At 47.7% G+C, this 22,811-nt stretch overlaps 1 protein-coding gene across 4 annotated transcripts in view; it reads right to left on the bottom strand.

Moving 5' to 3' along the window:
- The window catches only part of c9h8orf74 (chromosome 9 C8orf74 homolog), a 59,042-nt gene that overhangs the window by 10,192 nt on the left and 26,039 nt on the right, over window positions 1-22,811 (bottom strand). For all 4 annotated transcript variants that reach the window (XM_085997002.1, XM_085997005.1, XM_085997004.1 and 1 more), the window contains 2 exons: window positions 13,884-14,076; window positions 6,671-7,074 (listed from right to left, as the gene is read on the bottom strand). In XM_085997002.1, the coding sequence (XP_085853128.1) occupies window positions 6,671-7,074; window positions 13,884-14,076 (597 nt within the window). The remainder of the gene's footprint in view (window positions 1-6,670; window positions 7,075-13,883; window positions 14,077-22,811) is intronic.

Below are 22,811 nucleotides of genomic sequence, written 5' to 3'. Positions count from 1 at the left end.
CTGCTGTTAAATTTGCCAAATGCAACAAAAAACGGATTTTTCAGAATTAAAAATGAAACCTACAAATTATATTGTGCGATGTTATCATATGAATGCTTAATACACTAACTGAGTCCAATATTTTATATTTCTGCTGAGCAGTACAGTGCTCAAAATCTAAAACACAATAATCACAAACCATTGTTCCTCTAATACTGCATCTAGACTCCTTGGGGGCTAAATTGAGCCATGTAGCACTCGTTTTTTATTCACTATGTGGCCACATAGGACTCGAAAATGTGGTCCGAGATGCGCTCGCACACTTCCGACAGGAAATGCGCAGGATACATTCCAGGTGAAGGGGCTTGCGCGCGTGCACACCTGACAACCGCCGGCAATATGTAGAGCAGCAAGGTGATGATGCGAATGAGTGTGCAACACTGATTTGAAGTCACACTCCAGTCTTAACCTCACACAGTTAAATATGATGTTAAATGGAATGAAAGACCCCACCAGCGCTATTTAAAAGGATCATGAAGTAGTTACAGGTTAGTTGCTGGATTATTTCTTCTGGCTACTGGTGCAATTGTACGCATTTCCTATACATGGCTAAAGTTTGAATACTCTACAGAGAGTGGTCTGGCTGGTGGTGAAGTACTTTTTTGGTGCTTTAAAAACGTGTGCTGAAAGTTGCTTCCAGACATGGATGGCCTGGTAGGGTTTCTTCTGGGAATTGAGCATGACTGGGAGAATGAAGAGAGGCCACACAGAACAGAACAAGCTGCTAAAAGAGGGAGGTGGGGAGAAGGGCTCTCAGCAGGGGACCATATCTGCCGAGGTCTTCATGGAGCATTTTTCTTACCTGAACTTCAGCGAGGACCAATGCACAAGACATCTTTGCTTCACAAAAGAGGTCGCGAGCGAAATCTGCCAACTGCTGCAGCCACAACTGCAGCCTCAAAGCAGGGTAAGGACAGCATTGCCTGTGGTTGTCAAGATGACCATGGCTCTTAACTTTTCAGCCTGCTGCTGGAGATATAAGCAACATCTCGCAGTTTGCAGTGCACTGCACTAAGGGAGGTCACTGAGGCTCCCTATAGAAAGAGAAATACTATCATCTCTTGCCAGAGACAAGTAGGCGGAGCAAGCACAAAGGTTTTCACTGATTGCAGGCATCCCCATGGTGCAGGATCCTATTGACTGCATGCACATTGTCTTGCGTGTGCCTCATGTGAACTTGGCCATTTTCATAAACGAAAAGGGATTTCACTCCCTCAATGTGCCGCTAGTTTGCGACCACAGGCAGCTCATCATGCAGGTGAATGCCCGTTATCCTGGCGGTAGTTATGATTCCTTCATTCTGTGGCAGTCCTCTGTTCCACCTGTATTTGAACCATCACAGCAAGTCAATGGCTGGCTACTGGGCAACAAGGGTTATCTCCTCATGACATAGCTCATAACTCCAGTCAGGAACCCACACACACATGCACAGCAGGCCTACAATGAGAGCCATGCTGCTACAAGGAATATCATGGAGTATACCATTGTCATACTCAAACAACGCTTCTGCTGCCTGGAGCGCTCTGGAGGAGCCCTGCAGTACTCAGCTGAGCGGGTATCAAGATTGTGGTAGTATGCTACATGCTGCACAACCTGACCATTATGAGAGAACAGCCCTTGCCACCACCTATCAGGTAAGAAGCTGAGGAGCAAGAGCTCAAGGAGGAGGAGGATGAAGTACAACAGGAAGTGGAGTTACAGGAAGAGGAAGGGAGGCTACAATGTAGACAGCAGCTTTCTGTCCAGGCGCTACATGACCATATTATTCATGAGCGATAGCAGTAACCTCAATAACACCTCCCCATTTACCAACTGTCCCATACTCCTTACCTTTCCTCTACCACTGACCATCACATCATCCTCTTGCCAACAACACAAAAATAAAAACCACCAGAAAATGCACATTCAAAAACATTTTTATAAATTCACTCAATAAATAATGCATATAAAATTAAATGAAGCACCCTTGTGCCTGTCTTCCATGTGCCTTTTCCTAACCTAGTGCTCCTAAAAGATGCTACCCAATGGCTGCAGCATGGGTGGTGGAAGGCTGCTGACCTTCAATTGAGGAGACTGCAGATGGCCTTGGAGGATGACCGGGCAGCTCTGGGCCTAGAGGGTCTGGCTTCAGACTGCACCATCTTGGCAATAGCAAGGAGTGGCACGGGTGGAAGAAGGAATGCAGGAAACCTGCTGTCAACCCGCCTCCAATCAATCTTCCAAGTGTCGGGTCTCCGATTTGCGCATCGACCCGACGCCTAGCGGTGGGAAGAGGATTATAGCCACTGCAGTTAACAGGCTCTTTTTCAATTTTGACACTTCTACTTCAGGCTTCCCAACATCCGAACACCACGCCAGGTAAATGTGGCGTGTTGTGAGTCTGCTGTAATGTTTCTGCATTGATGACAGCTGCAGAATTGGTGTGAAGGATCCAATGGTGCACTGGTGAGTTTCAGAGGTAAGGTGATATTGGGAAATTCATTTTTAATTCATTTAGACTTTTCTGTAGGTAACAAGTTTTGAATTGTACGTGTAGTCCCATCTCATTGGGAGAACCTCTCTCACCAGTGACAGATCGCTTCTGTAACCTCACCTGCAGCTGTCATCTGTTCTATCCTAAGGAGGGAGTCACTGGAGAGCCTGGGTGCAAGAACTCACCTGTGAACAGTCATTGTCAGTGTTTGCAGCACCTCATTGCTGTCAAACCCTGAGAAATGAGCTGTCAAAGAAAAATTGTGCGTAGTCCCTTTAAGAAAACCGGCAGATGACACGTCATCAAAAGATGTCATCTGACCGGCTTCCTCTTAATTGGCCGGCAAGCCTGCAGGGTGGGCTCAACAAGGCCAATTGACATAAAATCACGTCCGTGGGCCGGATGAAGTTTGGGGCGGGACTAGAACCCAGAAACCAGCTGACCCGCTCCCAAGCCGCATCGATCGAGAAAATCACGGCCTTTTGTGTCTGTCTTCACGGAAGAAGATGCAAAAAACATCCTGGAAATAGTGGAGAACCAAGGGTCTAGTGAGAATGAGGAACTGAAAGAAATTAGTATTAGTAAAAAAGTAGTACTGGGGAAATTAATAAGAACATAAGAACATAAGACGTAGGAGCAGGAGTAGGTGATTTGGCCCCTCGAGCCTGCTCCGCCATTCAATAAGATCATGGCTGATCTGATCTTGGCCTCAACTCCACTTCCATGCCTGCTCCCCATAATCCTTCACTCCCTTACCATTCAAAAATCTGTCTATCTCCACCTTAAATATATTCAATGACCCAGCCTCTACAGCTCTCTGGCAAAGAGAATTCCAAAGATTCACTGTAGTGTATGTGCCTTTAAGTCAGAACTACTTTTTACAGCTCCTGTATACTGTAGTACCGGCAGTGACCACACCGGTATATACGCTGTGCGCATGCCTCTGTACCCCAGTCTAGAGGTTACCCTCCTCCAGTAAAGACCTGTTATTTGTTAATGTACAGCATCCGTGTGATTATTTATCCACTGAACCACGGGTCTAACATTCACGACCCTTTGGTCTGGGACTGAAAGCCGATAAATCCCCTGGACCTGATGGTCTACATACTAGGGTTTTGAAAGAGTTGGTTATAGAGATAGTGGATGCATTGGTTGTCATTTTCCAAAATTCCATAGATTCTAGAACAGTTCCCACGGATTGGAAGGTAGCAAATGTAACCCCACTATTTAAGAAAGGGGGGAGTGAGAAAACGGGAAACTACAGATCAGTTAACCTGACATCAGTAGTCGGGGAAATGCTAGAATCTATTATTAGGGACGTGGTAACAGGGCATTTAGAAAATAATAATCGGATTGTGCAGAGTCAACACGGATTTATGAAAGGGAAATCGTGTTTGACGAATCTGTTAGTTTTTTGAGGTTGGAACTAGCAGAATAGATAAGGGGGAACCAGTGGATGTGGCGTATTTGGATTTTCAGAAGGCATTCGATAAGGTGCCACACAAGAGGTTATTAAACAAAATTAGGGCTCATGGGATTGGGGTTAATATACTAGCACGGATTGAGGATTGGTAAACAGACAGAAAACAGAGAGTAGAAATAAACGGGTCATTTTTGGGTTGGCAGGCTGTAACTAGTGGGGCACCGCAAGGATCAGTGCTTGGGCCTCAGCTATTCACAATCTACATCAATGATTTGGATGAGGGGACCAAATGTAATATCCATATTTGCTGATGATACAAAGCTGGGTGGGAATGTAAGTTGTGAGGAGGATGCAAGGAGGCTTCAAGGGGATATAGACAGGCTAAGTGAGTGGGCAAGAACATGGCAAATGGAATATAATGTGGAGAAATGTGAAGTTATCCACTTTAGTAGGAAAAATAGAAAAGCAGAGTATTTTTTAAATGTTGTTCAGAGGGAACTGGGTGTCCTTGTACACGAATCACTGAAAGTTAACATGCACAGCAAGCAATTAGGAAAGCAAATGGTATGTTGGCCTTTATTACAAGAGGATTTGAGTATAGAGTAAAGACGTCTTACTGCAATTATATAGGGCCCTGGTGAGACCACACCTGGAGTATTGTGTACAGTTTTGGTCTCCTTACCTAAGGAAGGATATACTTGCCATAGAGGGAGTGCAACAAAGGTTGACCAGACTGGTTACTGGGATGGAGGGATTGTCCTATGAGGAGAGATTGAGTAGACTAGGCCTATATTCTCTAGAGTTTAGAAGAATGAGTGCAGGAAAGTGGAGATGAGGTAGAAGATCAGCCATGATCTTATTACATGGTGGCGCAGGCTCGAAGAGCCAAATGGCCTACTCCTACTCCTATTTCTTATGTTCTTATGTTCTTTCCATGATCGCCAGCACACTCTCCTCCATGGGGGTTAAAATATGCAGGTGCACTTGTCCTCCTCCAGTTCTTTCCTGCTGCCTCCTGTTATGTGCCTCCTTCTTCTGCAACAAAGAGAGAAGTGTGTCAGTGAAAGTCCTGCAATATGTTTGGGTGATGTGGCTGCTGTGGTTGAATAGCTACCAGTCTGTGAAAGCTGCAAGTTGTGTGTGCGAGACTTGCACAGTGCTAAGTGTGTGAGGGTGAGGTGAGCCATATTAATTGAAGGGTTGAGTACTGATTGATAGAGATTGTTGGTAGCTAAGTGATGGAGGTGTAGAGAATTGAGCTGTAGATGAGGGTAGTGGTATATTTGGTAGGATATGCCATTTGAAGATTGAACTCACTCACCTCGACAACTTGTGTCAGATTGTTAAAAATCTTCCTGCACTGCATCCATGTTCTTGGAACTACACTCCTGGCACTGACCTCCACCGCTATTTCTTCCCACTGCCTCCTGAGCATCTGTCTGCAGGGCCTCCAGCCACCCTGCAGATACAGGATGTCTCTCCTTGCCACGACTTGCACCAAGGCCTCCAATGCATTGTCAGAAAACCCTAGTGCACGCTCTCTCGCATGTTCAGCTGTTCCGCAAATATCCCACCACTTCTTGCAGCCACAAAGCACCTCCTCTTTAAGAGGATCAGGGTGGCTTTAAGTAGCGCTAGCTACCCGCAATATCGCCCCCCCCCGCCCCGCTGATGCGTGCAGTCAATGAACAGTGCGGGTAGTGTTGGCTGCATGCAGAAAACATTTAAAACAGCAGGTATCACAAACTTAACATGCTTCCTGCAATGCAATGAATGGGCGTGGGTTAATCGCACACTGCGTTTCCTGGGCTTGTTTTAGGGGGTTATCTAATTTAACCCCCCTTAGGTCTTAAAAGAATTCATCTTTAAAACTTTCAACTTTTTTAATTTATGGTAAATATGGCATTGTACCTACCAACGTTCCCTCTAAGCTGTGCAGCTCTCTGCCAGTCACGCACAGCCCAGGACTGGTTTTTACAATGTCTAATTTTACACATGCGCGAAACTGAATAGGCCACATAGCCCCTTAAAGGGGCAGCACACCCCCCAAAAAATAGGGGGAACACTGGTGCCGACATATCAACAGTAACTATACTTTAAAAGCAATTTGTTAGCTGTGAAGTACTGAGGATGTGAAAGGCGCTGTATTAATGCAAGTTCATTCGTTTTTTTGCTTAGTGTTAAAATACAATTTACAGATATAGTACTCAATTGGAACGTTGCTAATGTATGTTAATACCTGACTGATTTACTTCCTACATTTTTGTCTCTTGACTGAGTAGACAAACGAAGCTATACTATATCCCTGCTGAAGGTACATTAAGGCTACATTTACACTACAAGCAGAGCGTCAATACGAAGCAGTTTTGTTTTGACCAATGCTAAAAGTTGCAGTGAATACCCGCAGACTGAGACTGCTTTAACAGCCACTTCTATCTGAACCCAATTTAACCCCATTTGACAACACATTTTAGATCAAATAAGAAAATAGGAAGGCACAGTCATCATGAAACCAAATTTTATGGAGTATATTTTGTTAGAAAAGCTTGCCAATTCCTGTTAGAAGCTTACATCAATACTGCAGTGTGTTGTCTGCCATAATAAATTAGCCTAATCCAAGCTCCTCCAATTTAATTCCCCCGGAAGACTGCCGCAGGTAAAACTTTGTGACACTGCATATTGACACATTCAAAACCAGGTAATTGCAACTGATTAAAAGGGAAGGGCTCACTTACTGCTCTTTCAATCACTTCTTTATCTTGCAATTTAAGGTCCTCATAAAATTTCTCCAGTTCTTGTTCACTTTTCAGCTGCATGGTCTCACGGAAAACTGACATACTGGCCCGTAACTGAGCTTCAGCCTCACTGAGTTTAGCCATGTGTTGCTGGTATCTCCAAAGCTCAACGTCTATACCATCCTTCAGAGGTGGTACTTCTTTGGGTACGTGGACCTCAAGGTTATATATGGCTTGGTCAAGCTCTCTGACTTCACACAGTACAAACTGGTAGAGACGATAATGTCTGAAGAAAGTTTCAAGGAAATGATTGACTAACTGTTGGAGGTAATTAGGGTTCAGTTTATATTGGTACTGTTCACATTTATCCCTCAATTTTCCAAGAGCCTCTTGCATGGATTTCCCTGAAAATGAAAACAAAATAAAATGAAATAATTTATTATTTGTTTTCTCAATTTACTTACTGTCTTGCTGGTAACTTTGGGAATGGATAACAGTTTTAGAAGGAATAGAGCTAAAGGATGATAAAGAAGCTATAGGATGGAAATCAAGGTCAGCAGAGTGAGAAAGCAGCTGAGTGAGTTTCTGAGTCCATTTATCACAGTAGTACAGTGCAAACCCGTGTTGTGCAGAACCTGTATGATGTGGATTTTTTGGAAACCATGCCTGCCCAAAACAACCAATGTAAGAAGTGTCAAGTGGAGTTGCTTAAACTCAAATATATGGAGCTTGAGAAACAGTTGAAAAATATCCACATAACACAGAATGATGAAAGGTTCCTTGAGCACATGTTGCAGAAGCTGGTCACTCCACATTTAGAGAGAAATAATGAGGCAGAGGAAGGGAGGTGGGTGAACAACCTCTGTGGAAGGATTTGGGTCAAGGTAGTGTAGGAAACACCTCAAAATCTGAAGTTGTCTGCGATGTCTGCGAAATAATTTATTATTTGTTTTCTCAATTTACTTACTGTCTTGCTGGTAACTTTGGGAATGGATAACAGTTTTAGAAGGAATAGAGCTAAAGGATGATAAAGAAGCTATAGGATGGAAATCAAGGTCAGCAGAGTGAGAAAGCAGCCGAGTGAGTTTCTGAGTCCATTTATCATAGTACTGAATAGCTATGACACAGGTGAGGACTGTTACATGAGGAGTGAAACTATGATCAATGTCATGGGTCTATGCAGAATGATTATGGGTGGGGATGGAACCAAGAAAGGTCCAGTTGTAATTTTCTACAGTTATGACTAGGAGTCCTCTATGGGTCTGTTGCCTCCCAGGTAGCAGGGTTAGGGACTAAAGGAGTGGACAGTGAAGGTTTTGAAAATGGAAAGTGAACAACCTGAAGTCTTGGTTTATGCTAAAACCACTGACATTAAGAACAGATGAAGGTCTTGCAAAGGGAGCTTGAGGATTTAGGTGTTAGAATAAAAAGGATCTCCAGGGTACAAATTTTAAGATTTCTCCCACTGCCGTGTGCCAGGCTGTTAGGGAGTAGATTAGACAGATGAACGTATGGCTAGATAAATGGTGTAGAAGGGAGGATTTCAGACTTCTAGGCCATTAGGATAAGTTATGGGGCACAGGAAAGTTCTAGAACTTCAACTATACTAAACAGTCCATGGGCTAGATTTTCAGTATAGACAGTTTTGGGGCGCTAACCTTAGCGCCCGCCCGAAGTTAGCGCCCGCCCCAAAGTAGCGCCCCGTTGCCGAAAATTCAGTGGCTTCGCCCTAAGAGGTTGGTGGAGCGCTAAAAGAGGCGTTCCACTACTATCTTTAGGCGCTAAGCCGGCAGTGCAGAGCGCAACACCCGAGCTCGGGCGCAGCGCACGGCAGACACTCTGGTGCCAGTGAGCTCTTAAAGGGGAAGGGGTGAATGTGTTTCTTTCAAAGGCAGAGTCTGGGGGGGAAAACAGCAGGAGGAGGAGGAGGAGGAGGAGGAGGAGGTGGTGGTGGTGGTGGTCGGAAACATAAATACACCGTTCACAACAACACACTGGATGCTTCCACATAACACATGCAGACTGCCTTTTATAGTGCAGGAGGAGTGCCCTTTAATTTGCGCTCCCCAGGGTGTGTTGCGTTCCATTTTACAAACGCTCTGGACGCCAGCCGCACAATGGGGCGGTCCGACTGAAGTTTGGATTCGGGGCGGCCAAAGGGCATTGCACGAGGATGTGATGTCATTTTCTGCGCGCGCATCCGGGCAGCCGCTAAACTTTGCGCCGGCGCTAACGGGCAACTTAATTTGGGGCGGGGCGCAAACTGCGCTGCGCCCGGGCGCTACACGCATAGCGCCCGAAAATCACTTCTCTTAAGGCGCTAACTGCTGGCGCAAGCAACTGAAAATCTAGCCCCATGTCTCTTCTTTTATGTCCATGGCGAGAGGGTAGACAGAGCAGTGGGGAAGGATTTAAATTAGTGAGGTGTGGAAAGATCAAATCTTAAAACATATGGGGAAGAGATAGGAGTAAATATAGTAAAAAGGCAAAGGATCTAAAATAGTAAGTTCATGCGGGGGAGGGGCAGAGATATCAAGGGGGATATGGAGAGCTAATGTTGGGTCAACTGGAGAGAGGTTAAGGAGAAAGGTAGCAAAAGAAAGAAGAAAAAGAAGAAAAAAGTGCACTAAGGAGTATGAATGTATCAGGGTTGCAGTGTTTATGTGTGAATATGCAAAGCATTTGAAATTAAGTAAAAAAACTAGAGACATTAATAATTAGAATAAAGGAACATAATGGCCCTGAAATTAGGATCGGGGGCTTGCCGCGCGTGCAAGCCCCCGATGTGCACTCACCCTGCGCACCGACATCTGAAGCCCGGGCCTGCTTGCATTTCCTGTCACTGGCCCGGTTCAGATGTCGGCGCGATGTGCTTACCTGATCCAGCGGCGTAGTTAGTGCGATGTGCTGGCTGGGATCAGGTGAGCACTGTGCAGCCAATCAGGGGAGGGGAAACTCATTCATGAGTTTGACAGAGAGCTGTCAAACTCATGAAAAGTATCGGCTGCCAAAACACTACTTTAACTTTAAATAACATTTAAAAAAACATCCCACTGATTATATTAACTATAAATAAGTTTTAAAAAATGTTTTAAACAATTAATCAATTTTTTGAAAAAAATAATTTTTTTAAAAATAGGGTCTAAAACTACACTTACCTTACTGTAAATTCTTTAAAAATAATAAACCTGTGGAAAAAAAAATTCTACATTGTACTAAAAGCCCACTTACCTGTAAAACTAAGTACTTACGTCTGGTTTTTCCACGCGTAAAAACCGGGGGCCTTTACACTCGGGCAACTCTGGAAAAAAAAAAGGAATTTCACTGCGCACGCGCTGCCTGTGCAGTCACGCGCGTTCTGCCTCTTAACCCCTTGGGTCAGAGGACAGGAAATGCCGGTTTTCAGCGCATGCGCTGTGCATGCTGAAAACCGGCAATTCCTCCAGGCACACGCGTGAGTACCCCGTCCTTACTCACGCGTTGTGCCCGGAATTACTGGGCCATTGTTAAGGCTTTGAAAGAAAATTGGCTTTAGCCAGGCAACACTGGAAACTAAATATTCCTTGCTATAAAATTTAAGGTTAGACTTATGATGGAAAAGAGATCGAGTACAATAGAAACATTTAGAGACAAATTTTGAGGGACGCAGATAATCTAAAGAAACTGGGCTGGGCAGCACTGTAAGAGTGAAATAAACATGGAAGAAAAGTGGATCACATTTAGAAATACCATAGAGTACCAAAAAGATATATGCCACTAGGGAAGAAAAGTAACAGAGGGAAAAGACCAATGTGGGCAACAATGGAACTAATACACAGAACAAAGCTCTGGAAAATCCAGAGGGATAATGCTCCATCAGTTCCACTGACTGCCATCACTTCTCGGCTTTCTTAGTGGAAGTGGTGGACACTGAATACTTAGGCAGACATATACAAATAAAATGCTGATGATGGAAATATGTCATCCTATGTATTTTCTGTCATTAGCACCGTAGCAACTCTTTCTGTACCCTCTCCATGGTCTTGACATTTTTCCTAAAGTGTGGTGCCAGAAACTGGACACAATGGCCTAGAAATTAATAAAGCAGCGCCCATTTTAGAGGCGCTACTTGGACTACTAAGGCCCCAATATGGCAAACAGGAAGCATGCACACATTTCCGACTGGAGGTGCACCACCTATATTGGGTAAGGACAAAAAGTGTGCGTCCTTTACCCATGCCTGAAACAGGCTTTAGTCCCTTTGCACATGCAAATATGGGGTTTAACGCCTGTTTTAGCCCACCTCACCAAGACTGGTTTGCCGTAATTCACTCCTTCTCATGCATCCCCCACAGCCTCTGAAACAGGGTTTGTCATTTCAAAATTAGGATTTTTATGATGTACCCAGATACTCGGGAATAGGCCAAAATGAACTGACAATCAGGTACATTGATTGCCTTTTTAGAAACGGCAGCAACAGCCAAGCATGTGTTGAGAAAACTTCATGACATTGCATGATACACCAGGGCCAACAGAACAAGGGGAACATTCCTATGCTCTGTGGAGAATGCTCCTCTCAAAGAATGAAGACACCACCAAGGTAATTAATCCAGCTTTTCAATGCGAAGTTTGCGAGATGAATTACAGGGCTACTTTAGTTGAGCTTGCTGTTTTCACATGGGTAGGCTTTGCTAATTAAACTGAAAACAAATATAGAATCAAGCTTCAATGAAAAACAAACACTTTAATTTCTGAAATCTTTAATCAGTGCAAGCATTTTGTTGTCCGGCCTTTCCTTAAGTTTAAGTACAGTATCCCAAAATCTTAAAATAATGTTCCTACTTCCATATTTTCAATTATATTTTTACTAATATAATATTCTATAGTTTATTTTGTAAAATTTTGATACAGGAAGTAAGGGCTTGTGGGAAAGAAATGTGTACCATATCCAAGACTCTTAATAATATACAGATATATATACATGTGATAATACCCATGGTAGACGAATTTAGACATTGCTGCAAAATCTTTACATCACACTTATCTCTTCCTGGCATTTCTGTTATTTAAAGAAACTTGAACTTGTATTTTACATATATCTGTATAATTAAAATTCTTGCATGTATGCCATATTACTATTTCAAAGAAGTCACATTTCAAAAGTGCTCACGCTGCAGGATTTCACACATTTATGGGACAAAGATTAGCGATTGGCTGAAATAAACACTTATCAGTTAAGTTGTCAATTAAATTTGTAATTGACTAGGCAGAAAATGTACAATCTATGAGGCATGGATAACAGAAAACAACATAAAAAATAAAAAAGATCACTGAGCAGTGCTACAGCAACAACACCTTTAGGAAGAACTGCAAATCTCTCATGGGAGGTAGAGCAAAAAATATTTGATAATGTAAATAAATGTAAATAAGAAGCTTGAAGCAGCAAGGAGAACAAAGCTACTTGCATCTTAAATACAATTTGGAAAGTGCTGGGAAATAATATTGTAAACATTATGGCCTAGAAATTCAGTAAGACCCCGCCAGGTCTTCAGCGCCCGAAATTTAGCGCTCGCCCAGATTCCCGCAGCGCCCGCCTGAAATTCAGTTGCGACGGGCCAAGACGGAGGCGGGCGCTACTGCAGGGTTTGGCCGCCTCGCTTGGGGCGATGAAATTCTATTTCAGGCGTCCAGCTGCCGCTGCGCCACCCGATGCGGTGCGGCAGGCTGGGGTACTGCAAGGCCTCCTCCTTCTCTTAAGGAGGAGCTGCCTGCAGCCGTGAGATCGCCGCTGGATTCCCCCGGCAAATGAGCCCGGCACCACGGAGAAGTGCCGGGCTCGCGGGAGTCAGACAGCAATGCCACGGAGGGGTGGTGCAGGAGTCCGGGGAGGGAGGTGCGGCCATGCGGCCGCCGGGAAAGCGGCCGGCCGCCCCTCCACCTTTATGCGCCGGCCTCTCGGAGCTGCAAGGCCCCGTTTTACAAATGTTGTTTGCGGCCGCTGCGGGCGAGGCGGCCGCAACTGAATTTGGCCTTCGGAACGGAATCGAGTTGGAACCGGGGCGCTGCGCACACCGATGACGTCATCGGTGCCGGCGCAGCGCTACCGGCTAACGCCGATGTTAGGGCCCAACTTAATTTCGGACACTAAAAAACTTCTGGCGCAACCCACTCTTTCGCCCCTAAGTGGGCGCAAACGCAACTGAATTTCTAGGCCTATATCTGTGAGCCCTGTATCTTTTAATATCAGCAAGGCATGTCATGTTTGTGCTTTGTGTCAGTCATGTGATATACTGCTTCAGTAAATTTGCTGTACATATTTGCTGGGCAAAATGCCTTCATATTTGCAATGGGACCACAGTAAACATCAGAACATGCATTCCAAATCCCAGGCTACCCACGAGCAATACCTGGGGACATATATTAGAAACTATGGCCTAGAAATTCGGTTGGCTTTGCACCCAGTTTTCGCCCAAAGAGGGCTTTTGCACCAATAGAGGAGTTCGCGCTGATATTCAGCGCTGCGGTAATGGCGGCGGTAGCCGGTAGCGCTGCGCCGGCACCGATGACGTCATCGGTGTGCGCAGTGCCCCGGTTCCGCCCCGATGCCAGCCCGAATCCCATATTCAGTTGCCGCCGCCTCCTCCGTGGCGGCCGCTACTTACATCCGGAGACCAGGGCCTTACTGCAGCCTTAGTGGGGCGCATAAAGGTGGAGGTGCGGCCGGCCGCTTTTTCGGCGGCCGCCTGCCCGCACCTCCTTCCCCGGCCTCCTCCACCACCCCCCCCCCGCGGCATTGCCGGCTGCTTTCCGCGAGCCCGGCACTTCTCCGTGGTGCCGGGCTCATTTGCCGGCACAATCCAGCGGCGATCTCCCCATTGCAGGCACCTCCACCTTAAGAGGAGGAGGCCTGCAGTACCGCAGCCTGCCGCACCGCATCGGGTGGCGCAGCGGCGCCTACAGCGGTGAAATTCAGTTTCAGCGCCCCAAGCGGGGGCGGGCACACCCTGGAATAGTGCCCGGTTCCGACTTGGGGCGCAAAAGCCGAATATCTGACGGGCGCAACTGGCTCCGCGCTCAGCGCTAACTTTTGGGCGCAAACCAGCTGGCGGGCCCAAACTGAATTTCTAGGCCAATGTCTCTAAATTCATTAATCAGTGACTGCTATTTCAACAGCAATGTCTCTGAGCTAACTCTGTTATAAAAATCATTACAATAACTTGCATTTTATTATTACCTTTAGTTTCGTAAAGTAGTTCCTCTGAAAAATGTACTGTCAGTGCCACACTGGGCCATGGAAATCCTTTTTCAGCAGCAAATATAATAGTATTATACAGATAGTCAAGAAGAATGCCTGGTTTTAAATCTTTCTCTTCATCAAAATCTTCCCATTTTAGCAATTTAATTAAATGATTGCGACCATCTTCTTTCTAAAACCAAACAAATAAAATTACAAGTGTATTTTGAGACAAACTTTTTAAACTATTTATGAATTGAATTAAGTTTACATAACAAAATATGGAACACACAAACTGGGCAGAATTTTCCAGTCTTCTGATGCAACAGATACCAGTCCCTAACATACAACCTGCTACAAGGCACTCGACTATACCACTCTGTACCACACAATGTGATGCTATACCAATTTACTGATTGTGTACATTAACAATGTGAACAGACCAATGTTAAAATGCATTTTTTCCCTTCTTTTAGATCCCATGTGCTGTCTCTCCCTCTAACTTAACCTTACTGTATGTACATAACCTACTTAAATATGTATAACTTACCTGTTAGGGCCGTTGCCCCTTTAACTCACCGTTTAGGGCCATTGCCCCTTTAAGACGCGCCTTAGCGTGCTGACGTCACGTCACGTACGACGTGACGTACGTGCGTGAGGCGGCTGCCGGCCCGACTCGGCTCTCCAGAAAGGCTGCCGGCACAGCCCGGCCTAGCGTCTTCGGCCGCATCTACCAGCCGCCGGGAGCGACGCGATCTTCCGCTCCCGCGGCAAGCATCGGCTCAGCCTGGCCTCCAGCTCCCGCTCCCGACTTCGGCCTCCACGGCCAGAAACGCGACCACGCGCATCACGTGAAGCCCCAAGCGCGGACAACGCTACCGAGCGTGATGAGGTCATCACGCTCCCCACAGGACTGCTACGTAGTCCTCGTGGAGTCCTCGCTGGGACACAGACCTACACCACGGTGCTCCTACAGCAGCACAGGCTCCGGGCAGTTGTATTGTCCCCATGCTTGAGTCTTGGAAATTGTTTGTCTGTAAGTATTTTAGAATGCTATAGATGATTAGTGTGCACTGCATGTTGTAGAAAATGTTTAGTTGTAACTTTTCTCTGTCTAGCTGATTAACTAGTAGCTGTATTTTCATACACTATGTACAGGGCTAATTTAAAGAGAATGCCTCCCAGTTTACTAAATGTACTGTGTTGCTCAGGCGTACCTAAATCTGTGTATACATATCAGTTATGCGCCTGTATACTAATGTGTGCTTCCATTTCTGTGTTGTATTTCAGTTTTACAATTAGAATCATTCAGTAAAGCGTTACAAGAAAAGTCAAGCCTTGTGATTTTATTGGAAGATATCGAGTTGTTCGCTATCTGTCTAGCTCTGCATAGAATCGCGTTGCGAGGGCAGAACAGTAAAAAGACAACAGCACAGCGGGCTCAAGCACAGGAAAATACCACTCAGCTACCATGAGTCTACGCTCAGGAAAACAATATACCATAGAGGACGTCGACCAGTCAAGCGAGAAGCATGAGCCTCTCCTAGCAAACGATGCCAAGTCACAGCCCTCTAAAGTATCCCCTAGGTCATCTCGGCGGTCCAGCAGACCGTCGTCATCGACAGCTTCTGCAGCCGCCAAAGCACGTGCCAAGGCAAAAGCTGCCCAGGCTCAATTGTCCTTCGCTGAAAAAGAAGCTGACCTTATGAAGCAGAGAGCCGACCTCGAAGCTAGTATGATGAAGCAGAAAGCTGACCTTATGAAGCAGAGAGCCGACCTCGACGCTAGTGTGATGAAGCAGAGAGCTGACCTCGACGCTAGTGTGATGAAGCAGACAGCACAGTCCTCTAAAGTATCCACTAGATCATCTCGGCAGTCCAGCAGACCGTCGTCATCGACAGCTTCTGCAGCCGCCAAAGCACGTGCCAAGGCAAAAGCTGCCCAGGCTCAATTGGCCCTTGCTGAAAAAGAAGCTAGGGTTATGAAGCAGAGAGCTGACCTCGCTGCCAGTCTCCACATTCTCCAAAGCCAGAGAGCTGCCGCTAAAGCTAAAGCCGCAGCTTATGAAGAAGGTGAGGAGAACGAAGGCGGGGAGCCCAGCCAGGAAACATATGTTCTGGGACAGCCCCTCAGTCCAGTGCAACGTACAAGTGAGTGTGTCCAACAACACTCCAAATTGTTCTCCAAGGAAACATCCAACTATCTCAACGCAGAACCAGCTACTCAACACAGTAGCAAACAGCCTGTTTTTGGAGACACTGAGCTTAAAGGAGAAGAAACAAGCAAGACTTACCTACAGAGACCTCCACAGCACTCGGCCAATCCAGCCAAGCAGTCCTCACCCGAGCCACAGGGTACACAGGACCTCGCTGGGTGCCTTATCCGCCGAGAGTTGTTGAGTTCGGGCCTTCTGGAGTTAGATGGCCGTCCTGAAAGTTGTTGGCCATGGAAAGAGTCCAACCCGAGACTACACAAGGTAGCATCGAACAGTGGACAGGTGATGGAAGCCTTCCCTGCAGAGGACCGTGCCAAGGATCTGAAGGATTTGCACCTTGGAGTGGATCCTCCCCCCCTTCAACGGAGCCTGGGGCTCTCCTGGAACCTGGAAACAGACAGCGTCACATTCCTGGTGTCCCGTGAAGAAAGGCCATTCACACGGAGAGACATCCTGTCCACAGTCAACAGTTTGTACGACCCTTTGGGGTTCGTAGCTCCCATAACAATGCAAGGAAAAGCATTAGTACGGGAACTCTCATCGGATCAGAGTGAGTGGGATGCTCCACTCCTCCCAGAAAAAGAAGCAAAATGGAACCTACAGTTGATCAGAGACAAGATTGACATCGATGTGGGCGCCGTCAAGTTCTTCACGGACAGCAAGATTGTACTTGGTTACATCCACAACTCCACAAGAAGGTTTTACGTGTATGTTTCCAACCGGGTGACTCATATCAGACGATCCACTCACCCTGACCAGTGGTGCTATGTCTCCACAGACCTGAACCCTGCAGACCATGCTACCAGGTCTATACCAGCAGCACACCTACAGCAAAGCAGTTGGTTCTCGGGCCCCTCTTTCCTGTCTAATGTCAACACAGAGGAGACTCCTGAGTCCAATCCCTTCACCCTTGTGGAGCCTGAAGCTGATACTGAGATTCGGCCTGAAGTTACGACCCTGGTCACCAAAGCCTCAGAATCTCAGTTGGGCTCACAAAGCTTCGAGCGATTCTCAAGCTGGAGAACACTCTGCCGAACCACAGCCCGACTCATTCATGTAGCAGCATCCTTCAAGAGGAATTCGGACAACATAGAACGCAAAGGATGGAAACGTTCTAAAGAAGTATCCAGCACAAGTGAGCCTTCACAAGCCAAAGGTGTGATCATTCGCTCTGTCCAGCATGATGTCTTCAAGGAGGAATTCAAATGTCTTGAAGAGGGACAGACATTCCCCAAGCAAAGAGGAGAGTATTTGTCCACCCTACAGAGCCGTAGGAAATGGACAGAAGACAAGCCAAACGTCAAAGTGAGAGACGTTGTCTTGCTGAAAGACAGCCAAGCACGCAGAAATGAATGGCCAGTGGGCCTGGTTGTCAAAACTCTGCCGACCAGGGACAAGAGGGTCCGCAAGGTGGAGGTGAAGATTGTCAAGGAGGGGCCTATCAAAGTGTTTCTGAGGCCAGTCTCAGAGATCCTCCTTTCCGAAGAAATCTAGAGAACGGACTCTGAGCGTGTGGCAGCCAAAGGACGTTTTCTCCAGGTTATTTTGTATCTGTAGTGGTACAAATGGAATTGTACCAAGCGGGGAGTGTGCTGTCTCTCCCTCTAACTTAACCTTACTGTATGTACATAACCTACTTAAATATGTATAACTTACCTGTTAGGGCCGTTGCCCCTTTAACTCACCGTTTAGGGCCATTGCCCCTTTAAGACGCGCCTTAGCGTGCTGACGTCACGTCACGTACGACGTGACGTACGTGCGTGAGGCGGCTGCCGGCCCGACTCGGCTCTCCAGAAAGGCTGCCGGCACAGCCCGGCCTAGCGTCTTCGGCCGCATCTACCAGCCGCCGGGAGCGACGCGATCTTCCGCTCCCGCGGCAAGCATCGGCTCAGCCTGGCCTCCAGCTCCCGCTCCCGACTTCGGCCTCCACGGCCAGAAACGCGACCACGCGCATCACGTGAAGCCCCAAGCGCGGACAACGCTACCGAGCGTGATGAGGTCATCACGCTCCCCACAGGACTGCTACGTAGTCCTCGTGGAGTCCTCGCTGGGACACAGACCTACACCACGGTGCTCCTACAGCAGCACAGGCTCCGGGCAGTTGTATTGTCCCCATGCTTGAGTCTTGGAAATTGTTTGTCTGTAAGTATTTTAGAATGCTATAGATGATTAGTGTGCACTGCATGTTGTAGAAAATGTTTAGTTGTAACTTTTCTCTGTCTAGCTGATTAACTAGTAGCTGTATTTTCATACACTATGTACAGGGCTAATTTAAAGAGAATGCCTCCCAGTTTACTAAATGTACTGTGTTGCTCAGGCGTACCTAAATCTGTGTATACATATCAGTTATGCGCCTGTATACTAATGTGTGCTTCCATTTCTGTGTTGTATTTCAGTTTTACAATTAGAATCGTTCAGTAAAGCGTTACAAGAAAAGTCAAGCCTTGTGATTTTATTGGAAGATATCGAGTTGTTCGCTATCTGTCTAGCTCTGCATAGAATCGCGTTGCGAGGGCAGAACATCCCATATGCCACACATTTCCCTCCCCCTCCCCTCTAACCCAGGCATTCTGATGTCACTTGTAGCACCTCTACCACTGTCCCCATTTAGATCATTCAAGGTCTATGTAACTCCATCAAAGCACTGAGCCACTGGGGGAAAATAGTTTTTTTTTTAAATGAGCTGCCATAGGTTTTAGAAAAGCATAGATTTCTCAAAGAAGATCTGGATATGAAAGTATTTATTTTCAGATGGTTAAGTGTGCAAAGGCACTTTGGGCAGTTTTGTGGTACCTGTCCATTAATAAAGCATAATCCATTCTACAGAATTTTAACTTTATTCCATCAGTCAGTGAATCCCTCCATCACATATGAAATAATTGTTATGTCTGACATTGGTGATAGGTAGTCGATTGCCTTGGCCTGAGCACATGGAGTTTGATAGTGCTGTTATTATTGTATTGTGTATAGGTATTCGATGGCTTTTGCCTGAGGGTGTGTGTCTGGAGCAGCCATTAAAAAGCAACATGCTTACGGCCTCTGGATTATCTTAGCAAATGCAACATTTGGCGACAAGGATGGCTGAAATCTCTCTTCCACCACCTCCTCCCTTCCTTGCACTACCAGGTGAGCCCCCGATCCCATGGGTTCGCTGGTTACAGTCCTTTGAAACCTATCTCATTGCTCTTGGACTAGAAAATGTGAGTACATCACGAAAAAAGGCACTGTTATCCCATTGTTTGGAAGCGGAGGGCCAGCGTGTTCTTGGGACATTATGCACAGCAGACTCAATTCAAACATATGATGAGGCTGTGGCTCTGTTAAGCACACACTTCTCTGCCCCACAAAGTGCCCTCCTGCGGCGATTCATTTTTAGACAGCGTCACCAACTCCCCGGCGAGTCTGTGCATCAATACGTGGCTAATTTGAGGGGGTTATCTAGCTCGTGCAAGTTCAGTGCACTACAAGACGAGATGGTGCGTGATCAACTAATAGAGCACACCAACGTGAGAGTGCGTGAAAGACTGTTACTCGAGTCCGACGATCTGTCGTTGTCACAGGCAGTCAACATTGCCTTGCAAGTGGAGTCTGCAGCCGAATGTGCAGCGAAACTAGCACACACACCCAGTAACAGCGTTCTCGGCCCCGACACGGTAATGCTCGCGCGACGACAGCAACGCGCACTACCGTAGCAACAGTGTGGAAACTGCGGATCTCGTTCACATGCTACCAGAGCGCAGAATTGCCCCGTGCGCGGCCAAGCCTGTCGCAATTGTGGAAAACAAAATCACTTTGCCAATGTCTGCCGCTCTGCCCCGGTTGCTACAAATGAACACTCTCAGTCCTCAAGCATTATAATTCACAACGTGAGCTCTGGGCCAGCAGTGGCTTTCAAGTCATGCACAATTAACCTGAATGATGTGTGCATTCTGCTGTTGTTGGATACCGGTGCCAGCGTCTCACTGCTGAATGTGGACACATTCAAACGCTTTTTCAGCTCCCTGTCACTCTCTGCGCCCTCCACTACCCTTTGCGGGTATGGTAATTCGAAAATTGGACTAGTGGGCTCAGTCAACCTCACTGTACGCTATGGAACAAAAGTTTTGCCAGATTTTTGTTTTCATGTGGCACGCCAAGGAACTAACCTGATGGGACTGGATCTTTTCACTGACCTGGGTTTTTCTCTCTTGGACACCGGCGGGTCTGCGATTCTGCACGTTGCCTCACCGTGGCGCCAAACATGGCCAGCACTCTTCGAGGGTCTGGGCTGCCTGACTGCCTTCACCCACCAGCCCATGGTTGACTCCATCGTTACCCCCGTCATTCAGCCACTGCGCCGCATCCCGCTTGCTCTCTGTGACGGGGTCACAGCTGAACTAAAGCAGCTACTGGAAGCTGGCATCATCAAACCAGTTGATGCCTCCCCATGGGTCTCCAACCTGGTGATCACAACGAAAAAGTCAGGTGGTCTACGTGTCTGTGTCGATCTTCGAGCAGTGAATAAGGCCGTAATCCCTGACAAATATCCACTGCCCACGTCAGAGGAACTCACAGCGCAGTTCTATGGTTCCATCCTGTTCTTGAAACTGGACCTTCAACAGGGCTATCTACAGGTTCCCCTCCACCCCAGCAGCAGGGACCTCACTGCTTTTGTGACACATGCTGGCGTCTTTCAGTACACCAGGATGCCATTTGGACTTAGCTCTGCACCCAGCTGCTTCCAAAAGGTGATGTCCTCTGTGCTCGCGGGCATTCCTGGGGTGGCCATCTACCTGGATGACATCGTCGTGCATGGGCCCTCGACCTCCACTCACGACGAACGCCTTCACAGAGTTTTCACGGCTCTAGCGAAACACAAGCTCACACTGAATGGCGAAAAGTGTGTCTTTGCTGTTTCAGAGATCTAATTTGTGGGTTTCGGTTGTCGGCTGACGGTATATCCCCACTCCAGTCAAACGTGGATGCCATTCACAGCACCCCAGAACCCAGCTCTGCAGCACAGGTTGCCTCCTTCCTTGGCATGACTGGGTACTACCTGAAGTTTTTGCCCCAGTACTCAGCCACCACAGCCCCACTGCGCCAGCTCCTGTGAAAGGATGAGCCCTGGGTGTGGTCACAAGCCTGTACAGCAGCTGTTCGCCTCCTCAAATCGCAGCTCATGTCGCCTCCAGTGTTGGCTCACTTTGACGTCGCCAGCCCCACCCTCATCACCTGCGACGCGTCCGCTGCAGCTGTGGGGGCGATGTTATCGCAGATACAGAATGGAGTGGAGAAACCAATCGCCTTTGCCTCCCGAGCCCTTAGCCCCACCGAACAGAAGTACTCAGTAGGCGAGCGTGAGGCGCTGGCGTGCGTCTGGGCATGTGGGCGGTGGCACCTGTACACGTATGGCCGTGCCTTCACCCTGCAAACCGATCACCAGGCTCTCACTGCCCTGCTGTCGACATCCGGCACAGCCCACAGACCACTGCGTCTACACCGCTGGTCTGACTGCCTCCGCCAATACAATTTCAGTCTCCAGTTCACACCAGGACGTGACAATGTTGTTGCAGATCTGCTCTCCCGCACTGTCTCTGCCCCAGCCCCACTCGTCGGGTCTGACTATGTGGAACAGGATATCGTCCAGATGCTGCACACGCCTCTCCAAACCACAGTCTCTCTCCAGGAGCTCAAAGAGGCCTCTGAACAGGATCCGGCCCTCTCCCAGCTGTGCACCTTCATCAGAGATGGCTGGCCTCGCAAGGTGCCTGAGGAACTGTCTGCCTACTCCAGAGTTAAAGAGGAGCTCTCCTGCTGGAATGACTCCTGTGTTGCACGTGGGTTCTGCACTGTGGTCCCAAGTGCCCTTCGTGCGCGTGTTTTATCCATGGCGCATGAGGGCCACTTGGGCATAGTGAAGCTCAAACAATGATGCCGAGACCTAGTGTGGTGGCCGGGTATCGACAGGGAAATCGAGGCCCTGGTCAAGGACTGTGCAGCCTGCCTTGTAAGTGGCAAGACTGGCCACCAAGCTCCTCCACCCCTGCAACCCCTTGCCTGGCCCTCTCAGCCCTGGGAGCACCTGCAGCTGGACGCCTGCGGGGAGATCCATGGTGTCCCCCACCATCAACGGTTCCTAGTGGTGACCTATGACCTGCACTCAAAATGGCCAGAGGTCACTGCCGTGGGCTCCGTCACCTCTCGGGTCATCATTGATATCCTTGAGTCCCTCTTCTCCCGCTGGGGGCATCCAAAGACCATCACCACAGACAATAGCCCCCAAATGGTCTCTTCGGAACTCTCCTCTTACCTTGAGAGCAAGGGCATCTATCACATACTACCACCCCGAGTCAAATGGGGTGGGGGGTGGAGCGTTTTAACCAGACACTGAAAAATGGCCTCAGAGCACACCTATCCCAGGGGTGTGCGTTTGACAAGGCCCTCCTCCACACACTGCTGCACTACAGAGCCTCCCAGCATTCCACTACAGGGGTCTCACCTGCATCCCTCATGCTAGGCCGTGAGCTCATGCTGCCCCTTGGCAGGCTCCGCCCCTCGCTAGCTCAGAGCCCTGCTCCACCGGCTCAAGCCACAGTCACTAGACAGCAGGAGAAGATGTAACTCCGCTTCGACCAGTCGAAGAGGGCCAAGGCGCCCAACATCTCAGTCTTCGATTGGGTCAGAGTCCGCAGGCCTCACTGCAACAATAAGATGGCGTCATTCTGGTCCTCCCC

This window comes from Somniosus microcephalus, chromosome 9 (genome assembly GCF_052327205.1).
Source record: "Somniosus microcephalus isolate GS21.2 chromosome 9, FLI_Smic_1.0, whole genome shotgun sequence".
Lineage (NCBI taxonomy): Eukaryota > Metazoa > Chordata > Chondrichthyes > Squaliformes > Somniosidae > Somniosus > Somniosus microcephalus.
This window is presented reverse-complemented; position numbering and strand designations above follow the sequence as displayed.